Genomic DNA, 14,654 nt, shown 5'->3' with positions numbered 1-14,654 from the left:
TTTGGCTGGAAGGACGGGAGAGGCCTAATAATAACTTTGTCGTCTAAGATCTGGGTATAAGGTGGAAAAGCAGAGAAGGCTTGAATCTCTGAAATCCTTCTAGCTGAAGTAATGGCCAGTAAAAAAGACATCTTAAAGGAGAGAATATCTATGGGGATCTCTGACAGAGGCTCAAAAGGTTTCTGTGACAGGGCCATCAAGACCGTGTTTAAATCCCAAGGAGGGGACAAAGGTCTTATCGAAGGGTGGATCCTGGAGGCCGCTGAAAGAAATCTTTTTACCCAAGGATGAAGGGCCAGCTGCATATCAAAAAAGTAACTTAAAGCTGCCACATGCACTCTCAGGGTGGAAGCCCTAAGCCCCTTATCCAAGCCAGCTTGTAAAAAGTCTAGGACCCTAAAGACATTTGGGGGAGATAAGGGGTCAGGATTGATCCCTAAGAAGGAGGAGAAGACCTCCCAGATCTTGTTATATTTCCTAGCTGTAGTAGCTTTCCTATTTCCCAGAATGGTGGCCACTACTGATTGGGACAGACCCCGACCTAACCAAATCCCCCTATCAGTCTCCACACTGCCAGGTGCAAGATTTTTGGATTGGGATGCAGGATTGATTGGGATGCAGGATTGGGCCTTGATACAATAGATCCTCCCGGGGAGGTAGAATCCATGGGGGGGCTATCGCTAGGTCTAGGAGGCAGGAGTACCAGGACCTTTTCAGCCATACTGGGGCAATTAGGGTAATTATCGCTTTCTCCCTGTGGACTTTCTTTAGGACCTGCGGAATTAGGGAAAAAGGAGGGAAGGCATAACCCTCCTCCTGAGACCAGTCCTGTGCCAATCCGTCTAGGGCTGTTAGATCGTCCAAACGATTTAGGGAAAAGAATCTCTCTACTTTCTTGTTCTTCCTGGAGGCAAATAGGTCTACCGTGGGGAGGCCGAATTTTTGAATTAACTGGGAGAATACCTCTGGGTTTAGGCACCAATCTCCCTGTTTTAGCTGGGTGCGGCTCAGAAAATCGGCCACTATGTTCTCCTTCCCTTTTATGTGGACTGCCGACAGAGATAGATGTTTCTGTTCTACTAGCTGAAAAATCTGGTGACAGAGTATTGCCAGAGAAGGTACCCTTGTTTCCACCTTGATGGTTGACGTATGCAACTGTTGTTAAGTTGTCCGAGTATAGACTTATTTTCTTGTGGGATATGTCCGGAACTATCGCTTTTAACGTCATTTCCACTGCCTTTAGATCTTTGAAGTTTGAGGTGGCTTTCCTGGTATTCAAATCCCACCTCCCTTGCCAACCTTTGTTCTCCGAGTGAGCCCCCCACCCCCATGGGCTGGCATCCGTAGTTATTGTTATCGGATCCTGAAAAGACCAGGGTACCCCTGCTGAAAGATTCTCTGTCACTGTCCACCAAAGAAGAGACATCCTCGCTTCCACGGATAAATGGAAAGACCGGTCTAACGACTGATTGCAGCCGCCCCATTGGTGCAGGATGCATGACTGTAGCTTCCTTGTATGGTCCTGCGCATATGGGACCGCCGGAATTGTTGCTGTCAGGTGGCCCAGTACTGCCATTGCCCTTCTGAACGAGCAGAGGTAGGACCTGAAAAGATCCCAAACATGTTCCCTGATGGAGATTATCTTGGCAGACGGGAGGAAAGTCTTTTCTACCCGGGAATCTAATAGGATGCCTAAAAACACACAAGTCTGAGATGGTGACAGGCAAGACTTTTTCCGATTTATTTTCCAGCCCAGGTTCTTTAACAGGGCGCAGGGAACACTGATGTTTTGGATTAACCTTTCTTTGGTCTGGGAAATAAACAGGAAGTCGTCTAGATATGGCAGCAACGGAACCCCTGACAATCTTAGAAAGGAAGCCACCTCCCCAATCACTTTTGTAAAGATTCTGGGGGCTTGTGAAACCCCAAAGGGTAGGGCTTTGTATTGCAGGTGTAGACACTCTCCCTGAACCCAGACCCCTGTCCTTAAAATTTTGGGGGAGGACACATGAATTGGCACATGGTAATATGCGTCCTCTAAGTCCAGAGTCGCCATCCAGCAATCTCTTGTTAGGAGATCTATGGCTGATCTTATGGTCTCCATGCGAAACTTCTTGTATTTGAGGAATTTGTTTAGTTTCTTCAAGTTCAGGATTACCCGGAAGGAGCCATTGGGTTTTTTCACCAAAAAAAAGGGGAGAGTAAAAACCCTTGCCCCTCTCTGCCTGTGGAATCGGGACAACTACCCCTTTCCGTAGGAGAAGCAACACCTCTGACGCTAAGGCCTGTCTTTTGATTTGGTCCTTGGGGCAGTCTGTCTGAATGAATGAATCCCGGGGACGGGTCAGAAACTCTAGCCGGAACCCTTCTCCAATCCCTCCCAGGATCCAACCATTTTTGGTTACCGTTTTCCAGGCTGGGAGAAAAAGAGATAATCTTCCCCCTACCTGGGATTCGGCGTCATTGCTTATCCTTAGGTCTTTGGTCTTAAAAAGGAAAGCACCGGATTTCTTAGGAAATCTATCCTTTTTCCTTCTGTCGTACTGTCTACCCATTTGTTTTTTATTCTGGTATCTATGAAAAAAGGGGGGGCGTTGGGAAACCGGAAAGCCCTTCTTTTTGTCTGAGGCTTTTTCAAGTATGTCGTCAAGAGACGACCCAAAAATCCTGTCACCCTCACAGGGGATGGAGCACAGTCTAGCATTTGAGCCATGATCCGCTTTCCAGGATTTCAGCCAGATGGCTCTCCTAGCCGCATTGGACATGGCAGATGATCTGGCCGAAAACCTAATCATGTCTGTGGAGGCATCTGCTAAAAAGTTGGCGGCCTTAAAAAAAAGGTAGTAAGGGAGGCCAAAACTTCTTCTCTTGGCTTTTTCTCACTGAGATACTGTTCTAACTGTTCCAGCCAGATGTGCAGTGATCTAGAAACCCATGATGCTGCGACAGCAGGTCTCAAACAGGTAGAGGATGATTCCCACGCCTTCTTTAAATAAAAATCTGCTTTCTCGCCCAGTTTCCTTGGGGGACACAGAAGACCTTGGGTATAGCTCATCTCCATAGGAGGCGTGACACTAAGTGAAAACTGTTAAGCCCCTCCTCCACAGCTATACCCTCAGCCTGGAGAGAGAGACTGCCAGTTTTTGCTTAGTGTCCAAGGAGGCAAGACACTCCCTGCTACTGCAGGGCTGATTCTCCTTGTTTAAATTTTGATTTTTACTTTTTTCTTTTCTTTTTGTTCCAGATCATCAGGGACAACAGAGTCGCACTAGACCTCTCTGTTTCTCCCGGGGTCGAGCTGCGCCAGTGCCGGTCATCCGCACTGCTGCCTCCCCCACAGAAGGCAAGGTGGACCAGGGCAGCCCAGCTCCCCTGTATCCCGCCAGCGCAAGGGTCGCCCGCACGCCAAGCCCCTCTTCCAGCGTCCTGCCACTACGGTGCCAGTAGCTGAAGGGGCGACCCTGCTGGAATGGACCGAGGGTGAAGACGGCTATGGTGAGAGATTGGCTTCTCCAGCCCTACGACCCCCCCCTTTCCACCACCACCACCACCCGGTCTCCTGCGGGCCTAACCCCCCCCCCCCCCATGGCCCATACTGTGCCTCTCTGAACAGCTTTCATAGCTGTGATGGTGAATGCCTTGCCTCTGATGGCAGAGGTCATGAGTTCGAATCCCTGGACAAACCTTAACCCTTCCACTGAGGCCCCTGGGGTGCCGCAGGGCGGCAATCTGCTCCCTGCTCCCCCCCTCCCCCTCCTGGCCCCATAGGACATGCAGCTGCTGTCCCCCTTTATCTTTTGATGTCCCGCCGGTATATGATACTACGCGGGCACCCGATCTCGGGGTCCCCCCATCTCCTTACCGGAGCGTTGCTCAGGGCCTGGGGCCCGCTCCTGACAGACCTCGCCTCCGGCCGGCATGGACATTCCGGTGCGGCCGGGCGCCGCAATGACCTGCTGGGCCGCCATCGGGCCTGCGGGGCCGCAATTCCGGCACTCCATTTGGGCCCGACTCTTCCGGCCTGCGGGGTGGGCTCCCGCGGCCGGTTTAATGCGCCGCTCCGCCTCAGTCCCGGCGGTATATAATACTATGCGGCCCCGGTCGGCCGGGCGCCGCACAAATTTAGGCCCCGGCTTTACGGCCTACTAGGCCGCGAAAGTCTGGCCTTTGTTGGAGGGGGCGGGTACTTCTCCAGGCGCGAATTCTTCCCGCCTGGGGCTTCCTCCGCCCCCAGTGGATCGCAGCGCCGGCCCCCAGGCCGGCTCCCTGTTAACCCTTTGGGTGCAGGCCGGCTCCCAATGGGCCTGTATGGTTGGCCACCCCTTTTTTCTCTTGCATCAAGAAAATCTGTGCCCTATATGGTGGTTCCCCTTTAGCCTCAGAGAGGCTGTTTTAAATAAAAAAAAAAAAAAAAAAAAAAAAAAAAAAAAAAATATGAAATAATAATGAATAAACAGATGTCTAACAGATTCTTGTGGGCTGCGCAGGACGCTGCAGCCTCATCGCAGTAGTGCTGCCTGTCTGCATGCCCCCCTTCCATAGGCAGCATGGTTTCGCGCTCCCAGCCTGCGTCGCTGCCAGGTGCATTTCCCCTTTTAGGCGGTTTCTTGCCCTCTCCCGGGATGCAGCGCGGGCCAAGTGCATGCGGTCAGTTCTGTAGGCAGCATTCGTCACCCTCTCCAGGTATGGTGCCTGCCATGGGCATGACCCCCCCCTCCCAGGCGGGATACTGCACTCTCCCTGGCTGCGGGCTGGCCCTGTGTATGACCTTCTTAGGCGCGGTGCTGGCCATGTGCACGACCCCCTTCCATAGGCGGAACGCTGCACTCTCACTGGATTCGCTGCCAGCCGTGTGCGTGACCCCCTTCCATAGGCGGAATACTGCACTCTCACCGGATACGGTGCTGGCCATGTGCACGTCCCCCTTCCATAGGCGGAACGCTGCACTCTCACTGGATTCGCTGCCAGCCGTGTGCGTGACCCCCTTCCATAGGCGGAATACTGCACTCTCACCGGATACGGTGCTGGCCATGTGCACGTCCCCCTTCCATAGGCGGAACGCAGCACTCTCACTGGATTCGCTGCCGGCCGTGTGCGTGACCAACTTCCATAGGCGGAATACTGCACCCTCACCGGATACGGTACTGGCCATGTGCACGTTCCCCTTCCATTGGCGGAACGCAGCACTCTCGCTGGATTCGCGGTCGACCATGTGCGTGACCCCCTTCCATTGGCGGAACGCTATACTCTCACTGGATTTGTTGCCGATCATGTGCATGTCCCCCTTTTATTAGGCGGAAATCTGCACTCTCACCGGATGCGGTACTGGCCAGGTGCACGACACGCTTCCATAGGCGGAACGCTGCACTTTCACTGGATTTGCGGCTGGCCATAGGCATGACCCCCTTCCATAGGTGGTATGCTGCACTCTCATTGGATTCGCTGCCGGCCTTGGGCACGCCTCCTTCCCTCAGGCGGCATGCATACACTCCCTCTGTCTGTGGTTGTTCTCTCGCCGGTGCGTTGCTGGCCATGTGCATGAACCCCTTCCATGGCGGGGTGCTTGCACTCTCGCTGGATCCGCTGTCAGCCATGTGCATGGCCCCTCTTCCGTGGGCGGTGTACGCACTCTCACTGGATTCGCATTCGCTGCCGGCCATGGGCATGCCTCCCTTCCTCAGGCGACATACACACATTCTCACTGACTGTGTTTGTCTCTCGCCAGTACGTTGCTGGTTATGTGCATGACTCCCGTACATGGCAGGGTGCTCTCACTCTCCCTGGATGAGATGCTGGCCATGTGCATGACGCCCGCTGCACGTGCAAGCGGGCGTCATGTTTACACATCGCACCAGCGCCGTACATGGGTGGAACGCTTGCACTCCCATTGGATTCGGTGCTGGCCTTGTGTGTGACCACCCCTCATTCCATGGGCGGACCTTTGCACGCTCATGAGATTCACGGCTGTCCTTGTACGTGCTGTGCTGGACTTGTACATGTCCCCTTCATTGGCGGAGTGGTTGCACTCTCACAAAGTTCGGTGTTGGGGGAATTATTGCACGCTCTCTTAATGCTAGGATAACCCTGTGCATGTCCCCCTTTCACTAGGTGGACCTCCTGCGCTCCTGCAGGATTGTATGGTATGTCCTATGTCTCTGGAGTAGGTACGGCCTTAGGCGTCACCCCCTTTTGGGGTGGGCCTTTGCATTCTTGCCGACTGCAGTTTGCCAGGTACATTTCCCCTCTTTCGGGGCGGACTGCTTACGTTCCATCGCGTGCCATGCTAGGCTTATGCATAACTCCCTTTCAGGTTGCACTTTGCACTTCCATAGATGCTGGGGCACTCTGTGGCTGGCCCTCTTCTCTGAGTGTCTTTTTTGCAGGGAGCGGCCGTTCTTGTGCGTTGTTTGGGCCGTTTCTGCCTTCTCCTCCCGTAGGTGGGTTGGCCTTCTCACTGCTTACGGGGCTGCTCGTACGTATGCTTCCCCTCCTTCCTGCGACATCCCTTTGTTCTCTTGGGTTACTTGCCGCAAGCCTTGCACTCGTCTCTACAGAGATCGTTCTGTCCACCTGACCCGGAGGGCTCTGTGCTCTCTACTGCACCGAGCTGGGTGGTACTCATTCATTTCGTTGGCCCTTCCTCCCGGGAAGTGTTCGTGGTTCCTAGATGCGTGCTGTTGTCTGCAGCGCCCCTCGGATTCTTCGTTGGCTCTGGCGGGACTATGGTTCCTTCGCCTATTACCATTTCCTCCTCTTCGGATGCAGTGTGGTATGAGTCCTTCCTCTTGGCGCCCTCTACGCTTCGGTCTGATCTGCTACCAGGTTCGGGCCACTCTTCTCGGGTAGATCACCCAACTTCTCTTGGATGCTCTATTACCCAGGTCCGGAGGACTTCCACCTTGGGTTCTTCAGGGTATTTGCCTTCTGCGAGGCGGTGAACCTGGCGTCTCACAGTGTAGCAGGGTTCTGCTTTTGGGCTGTCCTATGACTTCCCTGCTGCCCACTCCTCCTTTCGGTTGGGGGGTGTGATGCCGGCCTCTGTCTCGACTACCTTGTCTCGCCGGCTCTGTTTGGCTCCCCGTTCGGTACAGATCACGCCGATGTGGCTTCTGCCCGGCCAGGCTTCAGAGGCTGTTCCTTCACTGTCCTCCCCTCTGGGGGGAGCATGGTTGTTCATGTGGATGGTTCCGGTGTTCCTTTGGTCTCGTACTGTCTCCCTTGTTCACACTGGCTGTATTTGCTGTGTGCCTCTTGCTGGGTCTACCGCGTTCTGTCCTCCCGCTGGGTGCAGATTGCGTTTTCCATTCTAGGCTATGGTCCTGCTGTAGACTTACCTTCTTGGTAACTTGGGGGGACTGCCCTTCGGTCCAGATTGTCCTGTCTTGTCCTGGCATCTGGCGGATGCTGGGCGGACCCTTCGGTTCCCTTCCGTCTGTCCTTCTGCTCCCCCACTCCGGGTGGATACGGGACAACGTTGCTCGGAGGCCGACGGGACCAGTTTTTGCCGACCCTTCTGCCCGTGTTACTGGTCTGCGCCTGGTCACATTGGGTTTTTATCCGCTTGCCCAGGTGACTCCAGCGGGCTCGCTACTGTTCGCTCCTGGCTGTGTTTCGTCCAGGATCTGTCGTTGGACTTAGGGTTTTTTGTCTGGGTGTCGGTGGGTAGCTGGGCATTCCCCACTCTGCCCTTCTCCCCCCCATGGTTCTGTCTTTCTCCAGTCCGGCCTGGACCTGGGACTGGGACTCCTTTGCTTGAAGTGTCAAGTGTCGGCGCTGTCCTTCCTCTTCCAGCGTTCCCCGGCCCTCGGGGCATGTCCAGACCTTCTTCCTCGGAGTGGCTCTTTGGTTCCTCTGTACTGTACTCTCGGCGCTCCAATCTTGTCCTTGGAGCCGTTACAGGAGTTCTCTCTACCCCTTCTGTCCTGTACGGTTGTGTTCCGTATCAGTCGTGTCTCTGACGGGTGCCGGAATGGCCCCTTTTTTTGTTACGAGCTTTGTCTTTTCCAGGACAGGGCTGTTCTGCATCCCGTTTCTTCCTTCCTTCCTTCCTTCTGAAGGTGGTGTTTGCCTTTCGCTTCAACACCTCACCTATTTGGACGTTGTTTGGGCCTTGCCGTTTTTACTTGGAGATCTCCGACTCTTGCAGTCGTTCGGCCTCTTGGGTTTCCAGGAGGGCTGTGCATAGGGTTGACAGACTCCAGGGTGGTTTTCCTCCGCTTGATCAGATTGGCTATTGCTGAGGTTACCGCACCAAGGGCAGGATTCTGTCTTTGGTGTCACCGTTCCTTTCACCAGAGCGGTCGGTGCCACCTGGGCCGGAGGCATTGGGCTTCGGCCGTGCATTTGGGCACGGCGGCCACAGGTCTGCCTTGCACGCCTTACTGAGTTCTACAGGGTGCATACTCTGACTTTGGCAGATGCTGCCTTACCCCGCCTGGGTTTACAGGCGGCGGTTCATTGATGCCTTTCGGGTGCTTCACCTTGGTGCTGTGGTCCCTCCCCCTTTTGGACTGCTTTTGAACGTCCCAAGGTCTTCTGTGTCCCCCAAGGAAACTGGGCGAGAAAACGAGATTTTTGTATAACTTACCAGTAAAATCTCTTTCTCGCTCTTTCCTTGGGGGACACAGCACCCACCCATTCATTGTTTTTTCTCTGTACGTTTTCCAAGTTTTTGTTACCCGTTGGGTAGTTGGCTTGTTGGTTCCTTGTTGGACTTTGCCTTTTCTCACTGCTTGGACACGCAACTGGCAGTCTCTCTCTCCAGGCTGAGGGTATAGCTGTGGAGGAGGGGCTTAACAGTTTTCACTTAGTGTCACGCCTCCTATGGAGATGAGCTATACCCAAGGTCTTCTGTATCCCCCAAGGAAAGAGCGAGAAAGAGATTTTACTGGTAAGTTATACAAAAATCTCGTTTTCTTGTCTAAAGGGTCAGACAGGCTACCCAGGTCATTAAACAGTAGAGCAGACTTCTTGGCGATCTTTGCAACCGGAGCGTCTACTGTAGGGGCCTTGTCCCAAATAGCTGCTATTTTCTCATCAAAGGGATATTTACTTTTAACGGAGTTTGGGATAAAAAAAATTCCTATCAGGATTTTTCCATTCCTTCCTAATTAATGCTTGGACATTTTCGTGAATGGTGAAAATCCTATGCTTCCTGGGGCCTAACCCCTAAAAAGCTATATCTGCTGTAGACTTAGCCTGTTTCACATCTTCCAGTTGCATGGTTGCTCTGACAGCTTTAAGAAGGTTTTGGGTGTCTTCGGGCGAAAAAAATGAACCCCCTGCTTTCTCGTCTTCTGACGATGTAGCGTCATTAGAAAATAACTGGCCAGCTTCTCTTTCCTCTACGTCGGAGCGGTCTATCTCAGAATCCCTAACATCCGGGGACTTCTCTGGTGACCTATGGCGGCTTTTACTCAATGACTTTAAAGAGGCCCTGACCTCAGATCTTATTAAGGACCTCATGTTTTTTGACAGGCTTTGAGATTCCTCCGCCACCAACTTATGCACCCCGTGTATTGATAACGGTTTAGAATAAGAGGATGCCAGGGCCACTTAACATCCCGCACACTCCTTATGTTTCGTTTTTGAAGTCGCTTTTTGGGCGGGTCTTTGCAACCTAAACAAGTCAAGCAAACAACACCCCATTAATAAAGAACAAGATCCATCTCACCACCGATCTTTGTCCGCACTCCTCAGGACTGGTACCGGACTAGCAGGCCTCGAGGGATCCAGGGGTTCGGCGCGTCCATCTACCGGCTCAGACATCTTTGCAGGGAAAACGAGCCTCTTCAGCTGGCTGGATTCTCCCCGCAGCCACATTTATATTTTAAAAGATGCGCCTAGGCAATTCTGGCGCTTCTTCCCTACTTCCGGGTTAAGCCCAGCCGCGTCGGAAGCGCACCCTGACGCCAACAGAAAGCCGGGCAAAGACGCCGAACAGCAAGAGGGAAGCCGTCTGAACACGGCCACAGCGGCTCCCTCGGGATCCGCGCCGGAATGCAGGGGAGAATACAGACTGGAGGTAGTAGCCACCGAGAGCGTTCAGCCACCGGAGGGAGGCCACCGACCGGATCAGAACCTGGGCCTCCCCCCAGCTGCCGGTGAGAACCATCCTTAAGAGCTTCCCAGGGACTTCCTATCCGGAGGACAGGAAACCTCAACTGGTGCTTGGTGGGGATGTGAACCTTTTTATCTGCTCTGGTTTCCTGTCCCAGATGGGAGGTCCCTGGTCTCATGGGTGCCGTCATGGGTGAGGGGAAAAACCTGATCTGTTTTGGACCGCCTGTGAGAGCCCTGAACAAATCTCACAAACGGAAAGCCAAAATGCCAGTGTGAAAGTAGCCTTAGATTTATGTGCATAAAGTGTAAAAAACATGAATATGTTGTGGTGGTCTTTAACTTGAAAATATACTTATGCATTTCTGCTTTTGTCACAGGACTGGTTGTAGAAGACTTGAGCAAGCTGAATTTCTTTGACAAGTCTATAAGAAGAAATATCCTGTTCCACAGTATTCATGATGCTGTGATCCACTGCAGATTTCTAGCATCCTCATTGGCTCTTGCCTCTTCTGAAGAGCAGGTCCTCAGCTCAGATACACCAAGCCAGATCTGATCTTTCCTTTCACCAAAGGAGAATGGTGCAATAACTCTTTTCAGATGTTGCCTCTGATTTCGATCTACACACGCAGCATTGAGATAGAACAAAACCCTGCATTTTCCTACACATACAGAGACCTCCCTTTGTTTGTTACAGTGCTTTCAGCCTATCCTCTTTAGGCTTATGCGCAATGAAACATACATTGAATAATTGTGAGAGATTAGGTAATCTGAGTCTGGAGAATTTATTGTAAATGCTTTAATCAGTGCATAGGCTTTCATGTTAGGTGTGGAAATAGCCTTTTTTCTTGCTTTATAGCTATAAAGGGGAGAGGGAGAAACTCAAACCTCTAAATGGCATAAATACCTTTTATCCACAAGAGCTGCCTTTAGATAAAACAGTAGCTGGGACCAGTATAAAGGAATCGGATATTGAATTATCTGAGATGAGGTGCTTAATTACTGCTGGATGTCAAATTCCACCTCGTTGTTTTCTAGACAGGGTAATTGTTTTTATTAATGGTATTACCTAAGCCTCCGTTCACACTAGCATCATGGCATCTGTTTATACCGGCTGGATTTCTTCAGGTCAATTTGGTTAACATCCTGACTGATTCTGTTACCTTATAATGGGTTCATCAGGTTTATGGCATCTATTTAATAGATAAATTAGAGCAGCATGCTATGCTGTGAACAGAAGATTGTAAAATGTCATCTCATAAGTGTTTTATTAAAGAAGCACGCCCGCAATTTTTTTTATTTTCGGACCTGTTAGAAAGGTACACGATGTAATCTTCTTACCAGTGACTGTATTTGTGAATTATAACCTCCCTTCTGATTCTCAGCTCTGTCATGTGACCAACAATCTGGCTCTCCAAATAACATGGCATCTTATGTGTGGACAGGGAGTCAGTTTCTCTATGTATTCCTATGAGAGCCTCAATGTCAGTCTCATAGGAAAGAATAGAGAAGTTCCTGACTTCCTGTCCTGTCAGTTGGAGATCAGAGTGCTGGTCACATGACACAGCTGAGGATCAGAAGGAAGTGGATAACTCGCAAATGCAGTCACTGATCCGAAGATTACTTTGACTACAGATTACATAATGTACCTTTTTAACAGGTGGGAGAATATATGTTTTTGTGCAAGTGCTACTTTAATTAGTGCGGGCTTTTATAGTTATCCTATTCTTAACAAAGTAGAAAAACATTAGAATATTATATAAAAGTCTTATCTTGTATAATTGTATTCTAGTCTTCAAGCTGTTATAGGTACCTTGGTTTTTTGAATCAGTGTTGTATGTCTCAGAGCACATGATCACTTTAACTCGGTAGGTGACACAGGAATCTACAAGGAGGCTGGAATTATATCATTAGACACGTGACTGTTACTGTATAGAGGGTAGTTCAGAAAACCTGCCTTATCCATGCTGTGACTCAACACATTTAGGGCCAGTTCACATGGAGGAATTTGGCGTTGGAATTTTCTCACGTCAAAATTCCAGCTTCAGCCGCATGGTGTCAGCCTCCTGCCATTTACAGGGGGAGTCAGCACTACAGTTTGCGGGTCGGCAGTTTAACCCCTTAGTGACCAAGCACATTTTACTTGTATGAGGTCTTATTTTTTGCAGGGCAAGTTATAGTTTTTAATGCACAATTTTAAGTACATGTAATGATTGATTAAAGCAAGCTGTTTAGCTAAGACCCCCTTTGTTTACGTCAGTAAAAACACGTATGGGTGGTCACTAAGGGGTTAAAGCTGCCACTGTGCCAAGAAGGGACATGTCCTTTCTTGGCGTGGTGGGTGGACAGACGCTACTGGGCTGCGATCGGTGTTTGCTTACAGTGTAGCTTCATACTGTGGAGTTAAGCAGCGAGCGCATAAAAAAAAAATATATATATACTTCTGTTTACTTACCCTATACATAAGTGATGCAATCTTGTATTAAATTCAATTGCAAATTTATAATGAATGTTCATAAGCCAATCAGAAATAATTTTCTAGATTATTCTCAATTTTACCTATGCAGTAATTCAGGAGATACATTAAAGCGTCCCTCTGGTTTAAGAAAAAAAAAATCACATTAACTAAGGAACACAGAACACTTATAATGACCTATTTTTCATCTGTGGCTCCACCGATTAGGGGCTTGCTTCTCTTCTACCATCCAAGATGGCTGCACTGCTTCTCAGGCTACATGATGCATACTGTGCATTTGATAGTTGAAGACACTTCCTGATTATGTTTGCAGAGCAGAGCTGTAAGAGCAGGAAAATTCTTGGACTACTGATACACAGTATGCATCAGGTAGCCTGAGAAGCAGTGCTGCCATCTTGGGTGACAAAACAGGAGCCTGGGACAAGAAGAAAAGAGATCACCCTGTATCCTCAGTTAATGTTTAAGTTTTTTTTTTTTTTCCCTGAACTTGAGGGTTTCTTTAAAGAGTAAGTAAACTTTTAATGATTTTTTTTTTTTTATGTCTGTAATAATACTTTTTCTAATGTATTTTTACTAGAGATATTCCCCCCCCCCCCAAAGCACAGATTTCCTGCGCGCTTTCAATTCACTATTCTCCACATCACTGACTTCTCAGCGGTGTACGGAGTCCACAGTTTATGAATGGGGCCACAGTGCAGGGAGTACGGGCAGGAGCGCACATTCCTATTTGTCTGTGCCCCCAGAGGTTTACTAAATGCTGGCATAGCACATGGGAACCCTGTAACCATGTACTATGCCAGGATTAGCTGAGTAAAGCGGGTGCCTGCTTCGCTAAGCTCTTAGCTTAGTGCACAGCCAGCATTTGGTAAACCTCTGGGGGGAACACAGGTAGGAGCAGCAATGTGTGCTCCTGCCTGTACTCATTGATACAGTGCACAGTTCGTACTCCATACCCTGCTGAGAAGTCAGCGATGTGGAGAATAGTGAATTTAAAGTGCGCAGGAAATCTGCGCTTTGGGGGGGAATATCTTTGGTAAAAATACAAAATCAATAAATAAAATACATAAAAATTATTAGGGCATTAGGGACATTTAAAAAAAAATAAAAAATAAAATTTAGAAGTTTAGTTACTCTTTAAAGGGGCTGTCTGCTTTGGACAGTCCCTACTGGTCAGAACGGTGCTTTGACAATATGCTGATCACAAATCAAACCAGCCAGAATGTATGAATCAGTGCAATAAACAGACCAATATACAACTATATAGACTGACAAATATACCTCTATAGAAAACACAATAGAGAATATAAAATAACTTAAACACACAATGTACACAAATCTTTTTACATGGGTGTGTGCACCATGATACTCCCCCATCTCTACCCCCCCTCAAAAAACAGATAATATGGAACATACTCCTATAGTACCTACACAATAAAAGACAAATATGACATCAATGAGCGGCATAGAAAAGGGGTATAATTTTCCCTGTAGTGCCACCACAGGAGAACTTCCTATTCAAATCAATGTGCTGCCTAAGTAATACAGGACACATCCTATCTCCACTCTGGGCAAGAGCTGAAGATTGTTAACAGGGGACCCCCTCTATTAACTCAGAATTCTGTAATAGGGCATATGAAAGGTTCACAACACTGATCACCTAAAAGTATATTTTATTAACACTTGAAAACATGTATTTTATTTTATTGCTACCCCAAACCTAATCATTTTGGTGAAACACCATTTCCAAACAGTACTCCCTGCTGGGCCCAGGCTTACACATGGAATGGGTAGCTAGAAGCTACAAGCTAATGGTAACTACAGTTGTGTTTAAAATAATAGCAGTCAGACATCACTTACCTGATCAATCACTGTAAACGTGCAACATCTTGATTCCAGACCAACAAGATTGACATTATGGAGTGGACAGCCCAATCCCCTGAACCTTAAGCCAATAGAAAACTTGTCGGGTGACCTCAAAAATGCTGTTTTTGAGTCAAAACCAAGAAATAGAAAAGAATGTAGTCCAATCATCCTGGGCTGGAATACCTGTTCACAGGTGCCAGAAGTTGGTTGACTCCATGCAACACAGATGTACAGCAGTTCTCAGAAACAGTGGTTA

The 14,654-nt window shown here is 49.4% G+C and overlaps 1 protein-coding gene across 1 annotated transcript in view; it reads left to right on the top strand.

Moving 5' to 3' along the window:
- Positions 1-14,654, top strand: part of SLC26A5 (solute carrier family 26 member 5) — a 72,955-nt gene extending 58,301 nt beyond the window's left edge. The window contains exon 19 of the mRNA XM_044280164.1: positions 10,440-14,654. Coding sequence (XP_044136099.1) covers positions 10,440-10,615 — 176 coding nt within the window. The 3' untranslated portion in view covers positions 10,616-14,654. The remainder of the gene's footprint in view (positions 1-10,439) is intronic.

This window comes from Bufo gargarizans, chromosome 2 (genome assembly GCF_014858855.1).
Source record: "Bufo gargarizans isolate SCDJY-AF-19 chromosome 2, ASM1485885v1, whole genome shotgun sequence".
NCBI lineage: Eukaryota > Metazoa > Chordata > Amphibia > Anura > Bufonidae > Bufo > Bufo gargarizans.
The sequence above is the reverse complement of the archived record's forward strand: the minus strand, read 5'-3'. Positions and strand labels throughout refer to the sequence as shown.